This window comes from Rattus rattus, chromosome 1 (assembly GCF_011064425.1).
Source record: "Rattus rattus isolate New Zealand chromosome 1, Rrattus_CSIRO_v1, whole genome shotgun sequence".
In the NCBI taxonomy this organism is placed as follows: Eukaryota; Metazoa; Chordata; class Mammalia; order Rodentia; family Muridae; genus Rattus; species Rattus rattus.
The window spans coordinates 139527500-139539575 of NC_046154.1; the positions used below are offsets into that span (position 1 = coordinate 139527500).

Consider the following 12076-nt stretch of genomic DNA (forward strand, 5'->3'; position numbering starts at 1 on the left):
GTTTTCATTAATCAAATAGGATTTTGTTGTTGTTGCTGTTGTTGTTGTTGTTGTTATTCCAAACCTTACATGGCTAAAGCTGCATAATTGACAAACATTCCATGGTATGTATTTCTGCCTTTATTATACATGCAAAGGGAAGAAAATAGTATCTTTCAGCAAATAAATAAAGCAAAACCCATAGAATATGGGTATGAAAGGGCAGTAAAAGTGATGAGAAACCCATAGGAAGTATTTATGGTATAGTCACCATGAGATCCGGTCTACACCTTATCTAGGAATTTCCACTAAGCTCTCAGAAGGCAAGGGCAGCTGGCAGTCCTCCACCGACATGCAGTTGGATTTGCTCCCTGAGAAAGCTCTAAGGGGCATGACTGATATGATCTTGCTTTTTCCTTTTGTGGTCAGTCTACTGAAACTTTATGCCCCATCCCAGAAAAAAAAAAAATGTCTCAAAGAGCACCCTACCCAGCTGCTAATGCTGGGAGTACAGGGACCTTGCATGGACCAGTTCTTGTATAGCTGCTGGCTGCTACCACACTCAGTGTAGCCTTCCCGCCTTCATCTGCCCGAGCTGATACTACAGAGAACCTATTGTTGATGGCCTCTGGATGATCTCTTTCTGCTGTGCATTGTTCCATTTTCAGAGAACACACTACTTCTTTCAGAAGTTCTTTCAGAACTAAGGAAGCAGGCTCTCCCCCACCTCTTTATATCTGGAGACTGGGAAGGCATGAGTGCTTGGAAGTATGTTCCTCCTCAGAGTACTGGAAGGATGAGTGTTGACCATCATTTCTTCTGACCCCACTCTGTTTTGGGCATCAAATATTATCATTTAATGGGCAGGGCACCAAACACTAACATTTGATACGTCAGTATGGTGCATATCTTTTAACTGACTATAGTTGCTTTATATATGTGGTCATAAACTTATTTTAGCTCCAACTCAGTTGGCACTGATTATCTCTTCCTTTCAGATGATGGTATTTTAATATCAAAAACAACAAAAAGTAAGGAAATTTCTCGCATTTCGAAGAATTAACCAGGGTTGATAGGACAGAGTATAGGAAGTATAAAAAACGAAGGCCAGGTGAAGTACTCGATAGCTCTCAGATGTGGGGAATAAGATAGGGTTGCCTATGATGTCTGGAAACTGTGGGTGGGACATGCTATCTTCATTACTATGTGTCCCTGTCACATGGGGAGGCCTGTGGCTTCTAGTTGACCACATTATGCTAGAGGTCAAGGTTGAACAAGACCTTGAAGGATAAACTCCTTGAAATGGGGAGAGGAAAATGAGGAAAGGCATCCCCAAGTAAAAACAGCCCACTCCATGAAGCATAAGCAATGTGCAGCAGAATCTTTGCAGGAGATAAGAGATGCTCTTAATGCACAAAATCTTGCAAGAACATAGCTGTAAGAGCAAATTGGTAATGGGTGGGGGTGAAGTTGGAGTGTAAAGCTGCTAACAAACAACAGCTTAGTTTTTTGTTTATTTATTGTTTCTGGATTTTTTTTCCTTCATTTGTTTTGGTTTGGTTATTCTTGCTTAGCTTTGCTTTTTTATTAGGCAATTAAAATTGGTGAAAATCTACAAATGTAGAGAGAAGTAATTAAAATCAAGCTTTTAGAACATTTCCTCTTTTTCTTCTCAAAGGTTTAAGAGGAAAAACTGCCTAATGAAATATTAAAGGCCAAAATTAAAATTAAAATTACAACAAAGATAGAGATGAAAAGTCCAAGGTGAGGTCAAAGTGATGCTGGTAACTTTGGTGGTTGGTGTAGTATAGTTTCTTCTGCTGAAATAAAACACTGACCAAAAGCAACTTGGGTAAGAAGGGTCTATTTTTCTTGCGGTTTACAGACCGTTATTGAATTAGACCAGAGGAACGAACTGAAGCAGAGGCTGAGGAAGAACGCTGCTTACTGGCTTGCCCAGCCTGCTTTCCTGTACAATCCAAGACTGCCTGTGCAGAGGAGACACTGCCCCCAGTTGTTGGGCACTCCTTGTCAATCTCTAAGCAAGTAAGCAGCCCCACAGATGTACCCAGTGGCCAATAGAACGGAGGCACGTCCTCCACTGAGATTCCCACATGATTTCCCAGGTTGATGAACACTATCCAGCTTAGTGGTGTGATTCCTTTCAAAGCAGTGGGCCTGCAGTGCTCCTTGTTGCTGCCTCTGCACTGCTCTTCTGTGCTCCCCTGTCCTCGCATCTCCATTGCCTTCTTTATTCCTTGCATCACTTCCCCAGTCAGGGTTCTCCTTTGTGCTGGTACTCAAAGGTGAAATTGTCTTAGAATTGAATCTGTCATCAAACTCATCCCCATAGGTGTCATTTACCTGGTCTTAGCCACATTCCTGCTGATTATCTGTTAGGGAGAGGACATTGAATATTCAAATGTCCTTGCTGTAGGAAAGCTCAGAATATTGAATATTCAAAATTTCAAGGTGGGGCTGTGAATGTAGCCCAGCGGAGGAGTGCTTGTCTCAGCATAGGTACTGATAAATCGAATCCACACCACAAAAACAAGACACCTGCTATCAAATACACAACATTCCCACACTGGGTCTACAATGCATTGAGGCTCCATCCTGTTCTTCAAGTTGGGGCCTGGCGCTTGCCTGCAACTGAGATGCTAAACAATAATTAACATAATGTCATTTTTGAGGCTGGGAGATCTGAGGTGGAAAGTCTATGCAAACATCTGAAGACCAAGGCTGCCTTGTGAATAAACAATAACCTTGTAAACAGCAAGGAGATAGGGATTTCTTAGGCGGCCCTAGACTTAAACCATTGCTAGGTGAGGAGTAAGGGTGCTGCCTTCAGCACCTAGGAAAGAACACTAGCTATCCGGGTGTGAATTTTTGTCTATGACATATTCTGCTCTCAAAGTTCCCTTTAGACTCCATTCTCCATTGCCTTATAGAATTGTTTAAGCTCTACAACTTTAGGAAGGACACTTATATTTCAACAAACATTCTCACTGTTCACATATTTCCCAGGGTTAAACATTAGACCCTTTTGTGACATACCAAGCAGCCAGTAAGAAAATAGAGCAGAAAATTGCCAGTGAAAGATTTACTGAGCCATCAGTGAGTAGCCCACGATGTGCAGCCCCAGGGAAGGACAGGACCCATGACCTGACAGAGACACACACCAGCTTCAGCAGCTCACTCCTTAAGAACATCAAGGGCAGGCTACCTTTCACAGGTGAAGATGGATTCTGAGGCACTGCCTGGCTCTTTGACGATGACCTTCTCACAGTACCAGTAGTGGGATTTGTCACGGGCCTCACAGTGCAACAGCACCTTCTGCAGGTTTCCTAGAGACACGGCTTCGATCTGAAATGCATCAATCTGGTGGAGAAAAGCCCATGGAAATAACTAGAGTCCGACAAATGACAAATTCTGGCAATAAGAGTAGCCCAAGGCTGCCAGGAGTGGCACAGCTCTTGACGAGAGAAGATGTTACCACAGCAGAGGAGGCAATAAGGGAAGGAAACATATGCAAATTACTTTCTATCTATTAAAAATGTCTGGCTGTTTTCTCTTTCTGATTTTTACTTTCTTCGTTGTCCCTTCAGATGTGAAAGAAACTGTAACTAACAAGGGTGCCTCCCACTGCGGGCCCTGAGAAGCAGCTGCTTAGGAAGTGCTGACAGTGTGGCCCTTCCCATGTATGCTCACACCTGCAAAGGCATCAGAGATGAACTTGCCTTTCTCACTTCCCTTCCCTTCTTTCTTCAGTAATACCTCTCATGCACCTTCCTCTGTAAATAGACTATGATCTGGAATTTGTTGTGAAAGTACCCTGTAATCTTCATTCCTAAAGGGACCCAGTTTATCACATCAAAACTGTGCTCTAAAAGAGATGCAGGACCTGGATGAAATGTTCTGCTAAAAACTCCTCCTCACAGCCCTTCCTCAAGACTGTTGGTTTAACTGAGGAACATGCCATGATTTTAATTTTGACAAATGTCAGAAAATGACAGTTGTCTGTTAGTTACTGTTACTCTATTTCCTAGTTTACAAAAAAAAGAAAAAGACAGACAGACAGACAGACAGACAGACAGACAGGAAGGAAGGAAGGAAGGAAGGAAGGAAGGAAGGAAGGAAGGAAGGAAGGAAGGAAGGGAGGAAACAGTGGATTCAGAATTGACTGCATTACTTTCAAGGGCTATGCAGTATTAGCTGTGATCCACTGTGTCACCATATTAAGTGTTCAAGACACCACAAATATTCTGGAGTCTAAACTGTTGGTTGGTGTTGCTAGAAACCTCTCTTGTTTTACCTAGACTAAAGCTGCAGCAAGATCAGTGAGGATCCCATGAAGTGATTTCAGTGTCTGTGAATCCTTCTGATTGTGCTTTGGTAACCTCCTGCATTGTACAGGACAACTTTCAAGGGTATATTTCATGACAAGTGTCACCTATTGCAGCAGAGCCAGCTGACTTCTTAACCCTGGATGGTAAGTCCTTGACATGCTATACATTAAAGAAAATAATTTTTAAAAGGATAAACTCTGCAATTAACCAGGGAAGAAAAACATTTGTTTGCCCCTCATTCTAGACTTTAAAGATAATACCATTAAACTTACACCTTGACTCCTCCTCACTCAGAGTGCAACTATGGCCCCTGTTCAAGTTCAATATCAGTCCAGAGTACCCTGTCCCCAATCTGTAGAACATGCAGTCCATGAAAGTGAACTGAAGAAGACCAATCATGAAGATTACTTGGAAACTCTTAGCCCCTCATCTTGACTAGTTCCTTTAATACTGTACTGCCTCAGAACACTCCACATGAAGCTGGGTGCAATGGTGCCCTCACCATTTATCAGAAAGTTGGCTGAACCTCATACAAAGCCAGCCAAACAATTCAGAGGACATTGTCTCAAAACAGAGTAAAATTAATAACAAAATATTCAAGCCTTTGTTTCTGCTAGGAATTAGTTCACACATGAATGCAAAGAAAAAATGGGCATAACATTTTGGATGATTCTCATCCAATCAGAGCTCATCTTCCTACTTCCAATGGAAACTTTTTTATAATATTCACAAGGAAGGCACAGGTGAGGTTTATTTTCTCTCTAATGTCTTATAATTCACAGGCCAAACAAACAAATCTGAGAATAGCAGTATCAAACTGGTTCAAGGTGCCCTTTCCTTAGAAATGCATCTTTGGGTATCTCCTCACATTAATCCCACACCTCCACATAATGTCTCCTTCCCAAACAACCAGGTTCTCAAATACCCATAAAGAAGTTCCAAATGTTCAAATACATGTTTTCACATAGGACAAAAGGGCCTAACGCAGGGCTTGATTTCATTCTAGTTGTCTTAAGAAAAGGCCACTGTGGTAACACATGAAATAAGTCCTTCTTTGGTTTGTCCTTCATAGTTGTTCTCCTCTTGTAGGTCATGATCCCTTTGGGAGTCACAGATCAGATATCCTGCATATCAGATATCTACATTTTGATTTAAAACAGAGGCAAAGTTAGAGTTATGAAGTAGTGATGAAATAATTTTGTGGTTGGGGGTCACCACAACATGAGGAACTGTATTAAAGGGTCACAATATCAGGATGGTTGAGAACCACTAATCTAGTATAATGCTATGAGTTCATTAGGAGCATGTGCATGTATATCGTGCTTTAAATCTTTTCAACTCAGTTTGTTTTTCTTACACTATTGATTTAATGCATTTTCTTTGTTCTATTGTTCATTATATATTTAGCACATCTCATTTATCATTCAAGAACAAACTCAAAGAAACACTTCAAAAGTGGACAAAAACAAGACCCTTGAGGAAGTAATCAGAAAATTTGAATTAAAGATGTTCTAGCGCTCAGCTGAAAACAGACAAGCACCTTTCCCTTTTAAAGTTCATGTGGCTACATTAAAGACAACGTTGTAGAAACTCACCTGTCCTCTTTGAAACCGTAGAGGCATGTTGGATCTGTGCAACAGTCGAAGGCCAGAATCTCCCCTTTCCCCATAGAGACACAGGGAGACTTCAGATTCTGTTTTTGCTTGTTTCAACTGTCCAGTGTACACATCAACATGGTATCTCACTACTGACAAAGCAATGGAGGAATAAATCAAAATGAAATCTGTTACCTTTGAATTCAAACAGAGATCTACATGTTTTCTGGCAATAGTCAAAAAAACCTGCCTGGCATATCTGCTGTCTATATTTTAATCTATTGAAAAAACTTGCATTTTAATTTTATCACTAAATAGACATTTTTCAGATGGAAAAATATTACTTAAAAGGCAAATATACAAATTACATAGAAAGGTATTTAACCTAAGCAGGGAGAGCGACCTGCTTTTATATGTGATGTCTAATGTTAAAATGATGCCACCAGTTCTGAGGAAATAAATCAAGATTGTAGTGATAGGTGAGTGGCCATCTGACTCTAGAAAAGGCAGACAAGACACGATGATGACATTTCTTATCCTCACAACCTTAGCTTTTGTGACTATCACTGGATCATAAGAACTATTTTGATATATGCTTAATCCCGTATCCTCCAGTGACCAAGGTTGTGACACTGAATAAGTCACTTCTTAATGAGTAAAACAAGAATTTAAGAAGCAGGAAAAATAGTCTCCAAATGCATCATTCAGAAGTAAATTCAAGCATCTACAAAACAGTGAATACATGCAACATATGTTACCAACGATTAATAACACACATGGAAAAACGGCCTTCCCTTCTTTCATTACAGGAAGTTCACAGACAATGTCCCCATCAGCCTGGTTCCGAGAGAGACACACGTTTGCGTCAAAATTTAGAGTCTTTTGGCTCTTCACATTTTCCATTGTCACCTGGTATTGAAAGGAACAAGGGGCAAAGAAAGTGAAGCATACTTTTTCATCCATCTCTACATACAAACACACTACAAGGATTGCTCAACGTGGTCACTGTGGTGGCGGGGGGATGGATGGTTGTTAGCAGTGGTTGGCTAGGATCATTGATCAGATATTTATTTTATTTTATGAGATATTTGACAAATATTTCCCTAAATGGCTTATTTTTAAAAATAGTTTTTTAATGAATACCAAGCACTTTGGTAAAATTCTTACAATTGTATCCATACTAAAATGAAAACTTGGACATTTGAAATGGACTCTGTCCAAGTGAAAGTCTTAATTTCACCTGTAGCAAGTACAAAACAAGTAAACTACTGGAGAAACTCGAAAGGAGAATCTGTTTCCATGTTAATCAGCAGAACAAGCTAAAGAATAGAATGATATAAAGTTTCCAACACCTTGCAAGTACATCCCAACACATGCAGGCTATAGAGAAGCCCGAAGAATGCCTGCTCATCCCAGCATGACTGCAGGACCTTTGCCTCCCCACTAGCAGATGAAACCTTGCTCCTTTGGGCTGTTTTCCCATGTCATGTCTTCATATCCCAGTAGAGCAGCACAGAAGGAACTTCACAAGTATTTGTTTTTTTTAACTTCCATAAAGGATGAAAATGCCCATCTTTTGGATACCATCCCAGGTATTGACATTCCCCAAGGCCTCATCTCCCTCGTATCCCTACTTATTTTACTCTAAAGAACGGCTAAAGCCACTGCCCGGGGTTCTTACCAGATTCCTCTACTTGACACACACCATCCATTTTATTCCAAGTACATTGTGTCATTCTATTCACCCCTCTCCCTTACGGTGTCCCTCCCAATGGCCACTTTCTGTTTTTCTTTTTCTTTTTTTTTTTTTTTTTTTTTTTTTTTTTTTTTTCTGGGGCTGGGGACCGAACCCAGGACCTTGCGCTTCCTAGGCAAGCGCTCTACCACTGAGCCAAATCCCCCAACCCCCCAATGGCCACTTTCTGAATCCCTGCCTTGTACAGTTATTTCAAGTTGAACACACAAAATCAGAGATACAAGCGAGGATAATTAACATGGATACAACAAAAAGTGAAATGCTGTCCCTCTTCTTGTATTACCTCATTTCATACCCTTGTTTTCCCTTCTATTTACCTACAGAATGAGCAAGGGCTGAAAACCTTTCACTGTAGGAATGCACCACATTGTCATTATTCAATAGTCAGCTAATAACATCTAGACAGATTACATTTCCCAGCTATTTAAAATACAGTTCCATCTCTTTAAAATTCCAAAGTCTCCCTCAACCATCACACTAGAACATATGTTTAAAGGTTCCAGATTGGCTCTAGTTTACTTCTCCGTGTTCAATGAGTTGTTTGGGTGTGTCTTTGGCAATGCCCTCGACCCCTGCAGTCACTTTTCAGACAACAACCCATTGTCTCAGAAACATCCTGGGTGGTTTGGTGATTTTCAGGGACCCTGTTGATACAATTGAATGAATCCCAGTCCCGATACTGGAAAATTCATTTGGTGACTAATAAGGACTAATTGGGATTCTGTCATCCCCATTTTTAGGAGACCTCATTAGGGTCACCTTCATATATTTGGAGATTTCCCACAGCAATAGGTTTCCATACTGTACCTCAAATGTTTTTCTATTCTAGTTGTCTTTCCTCACATTCCCTTCCTCAACCCTATGTCCCCTCCCTACCAGATCCTACAATTCACACCATACCCTGCCCTGAGTCCACCCATAAAATCCATTCTATTTATCCCTCCAAGGCAGATCTATGTGTCCTCTTAATCTCTTCCCCTATACCTAACCCCTCTGGGTCTATGGATTGAAGATTAGTTATCATTTATTTAACGGCTAATAGTCACATATAAGTGAACACATACGATATTGATTTTTCTGGATCTAAGTTACCTCACTCAGAATGATCTTTTTTCTAGACCACACAGACTAAAAGCATAAACATAAACACCAACCCATCCACAAAAGCTTTGACCTGCAATGTATCCTTCCTACAAGATATGCTATGGCAATCATGGCACACAACTTGAGGGAATAACCAACCAATATCTGATTTAGCTGAATGCCCACTCCACAACAAAGAAGCTATACTCATCACTGCTTGGCTGGTAAAGGACAAGAAACTAGATAGTCCAGACACCTAAGGTAAAGCCAAGTACTACTGTTCTGAAAACAAAACAAAACAAAAGCGTTACAGAAAATGAAGGATATGGATGCTATAATCGGAATGATGTCCCCTTCAGTCATTATCAGAGAGGGCAGATGGGAACAAATACAGAGACATGTAAGTCAGATATACAGAGATGTTGAACAGAGGTTTAAATGAATTCCTGTCAATTACTCCACCCAAATTCAGGAACCCCTTAGTAGGAGGTAAAAAATGTGTGTAACAGCCAGAAGGATGGAGGACACTATAATGTGCTGGGTCCTTTGAATCAATTGAGCCTTCATATAAACCACAAAGACCAGAAGCAGAAATATCAACTATGGGTCTGTACCAGTCCTCTGTGGTATATATTATAAATTTAGCGAGGTTTTAGTAGTAGAACTCCTGAGTATATGAACAAGTGAGTCTCTGATTTTTGTGTCACTCTTGGGGCTCTTTTTCTTCTTTTGCATTGCCTTGCCCAGCCTTGATATGATGGTTTTGGTTTTATTTATTATATCTTGTTTTGTCACATTTGGTTGTTATCTCCTAGAAACCTGTTTTTTCCTAATGATTGACAGAAACAGAGTGGATCTGGATGGAAGGGAAGGTGGGCAAGAACTGTTAAGAATAAAGAAAGGGGAAACTATGATCAAGATATATTGTATTAGAATCTATTTCCAATAAACAAAAATACCAAAATTAAATCAAACAAAATAGCATTTCATTGAAAAAAGTCCAAAGTCTCTTTAAAATAGAAAATGAGATTGGAATTTTTAACTATGTTTCAGGATATTTTATGCTCCTTTCTAATATCTTCCTAGTACTATGCAAATAAAACTTTAATATAAAGCCACAGAAACAAATTTGATGAACATTTAAAGTGTGGGGAAATATGCTACAAGATTTGGTTCTGGGTGGGGAGAGTCAGTGCCAAGGTCAGTGATTAACACTTTCTTTCTGGCGTCAAAATGTGAAAAGGTTGGAAGACTAACTGTTCTTGAGGTCATTTTAATTGTCCTTGCAAATCACAGGCAATGTCAGCCCTGAATTCTGAAGCCTTACATTTGCTCCTGCATCTCTGCTACTCCGTTTAGTTACACACACTGGACAAGGAATCAGGGATGGATGGTGACTCTCTCACATGCACCAATTTATTGTTACTCCAAATAAGCTAGCACAACTTTGAGAAAGTGTCTATAAATTGCTGGAGTCCTCTGAGATTAAACATTTGACTACAGACTTTCAGAAAAGAAGCTGGTCTTCCTGCTGTTCACTGAGCCCAAAACTATTTTTCTTACTGTAGTTCATCCCTTGATCTTTCCTTTGACTGCTTCTTTCTAGAATGCTGAAGTGGGGATATAACCAAAAATGAAAGGAAATAAAAATATTTGTGAGATAATTCAGTTAAATCTAAAGATTTCCCAGGGTTCACACCAATTATACCATTATTTCCCATAGTGAAAGTGCTGACAGATTCACCAAACCTTTGACACATTTCAAAGTTCAAAAGAATTGAGAAGTTTCCTGGGAGTTTTATTCTATTTGAGTCACTTTATGCAAGCACAGTAGCAGAGGCAACCAGCATGTGAGAGAAAGAGACCTGGGCCAGTCTGGTCTCATATCCAGCCATAGCTCAGCCATAAAATTCCAAGCAATACTATATGATTTCCATTTAATTAACAAGAATTTACAAAGTATTTCACATATTGTTTAAATATTTAAGGGAACAATATATGTTTTGTCAATTTATTAATTTTTGCCCAACATCTGATGAGCACTCTTCTAGGTTTTAAATCAATGGTATAGTTCCACCATTGACTCACTTTCCAATGATTTTCAACAATAAACAAATATACCAGATAAGAACAGTATTACATAGAAAAGTGTCAGGATAATCAAAAGCCCCTGGGTGCTCACTTTCAATTTTAAGTGAAAGGGCAGTCTCCAGCATCAGACCAGTGAGCCTTGAGTGCCATGACCAAGGGCAGGGAAGTCAAAAAAATTAGCAAGACCAGCTGGGAATGGACATCATGTGTGGTGGTGGTGGTGGGGTTTGTTTGTTTGTTTTGGGGTTTTTGTTTTGTTTTTTAGATCATGCCTGCCCTCTGAAGCCTGCATACTAATGCTCAGAGACAGAACCTGAAAAGATATTATAGGAGGCTTTCAGTAGAAAGAAAACAAACAGACAAAAAAATGGAACGTGGGCTAAAATGATGATAGCATGATGCATAGATAAACTAGAGATAAGTTTTAGCAGTGAGGTCACTGATATTTCCAGGATCTGGCAATTTTGTGAAGTACAACTTCCCAAGAACATATAGAGTTCTGACTTGGACCACTAGGATGATGGTGATACCATCTACTATGCAAATGAGCCAAAGGAGAAGTAGGCCATGAGTGAGTGACAAAGACTTTTGATAGATTCATTTAATCCTTTCTCTTGGTACGTAGAATGTGAGGGATGGGGCACAAGTATAATTGAGCCCTCATTAAAATTACATAAGACTTAGAAAGTGACAAATTCTGAGGAATTAAACATATTTTATGCCTTTAGTTTCAATTCTAAAGTTTATAACTTAATCTGAAACAAAATATGTTCCAATTAAAGAAATATAATAATGCAAAGATTAAAAGGAACCATAACTTTTATTTGAATATACTTGCTAAATCTCAATCTAATCTTTCTTTCCTCAATAGTCAAGAGTTAATTTTTGTCTGACTATGCTCAGTTACTGCCTTATTTTAGTTATTCAAAAGCTAAATCAGAATGAATTAAATCATTTATATTAATATTCTATTAAAATAGCATGGCCATTGACTGAGACAGTTAGTCAACATATATTAATATGGCTGACAAAGAAACTTAGACTTCTCAAATGCTGCAATATTTGTTGTCAAAAAGAAAGAAAAGAGTGATAGGGTATGTCACAGAGCTCCCAGTACCCAGATAGCTTTCATCTGTCAGAATATCAGGAAATAGATGAATAGTCCTTAAATTGTAAGTTTGGTGTTTTATCTATTTTTAATTTGAAACTCTAAGAATTTCACC

The 12076-nt window shown here is 39.4% G+C and overlaps 1 protein-coding gene across 1 annotated transcript in view; it reads right to left on the reverse strand.

Annotated features, from left to right (window-relative positions):
* Rp1 (RP1 axonemal microtubule associated) overlaps positions 1-12076 on the reverse strand; it is a 241262-nt gene that overhangs the window by 11334 nt on the left and 217852 nt on the right. The window contains exons 19-21 of the mRNA XM_032890524.1: positions 6700-6832; positions 5924-6075; positions 3206-3360 (exon numbers count right to left, since the gene is read on the reverse strand). Of these exons, the coding sequence (XP_032746415.1) occupies positions 3206-3360; positions 5924-6075; positions 6700-6832 (440 nt within the window). The remainder of the gene's footprint in view (positions 1-3205; positions 3361-5923; positions 6076-6699; positions 6833-12076) is intronic.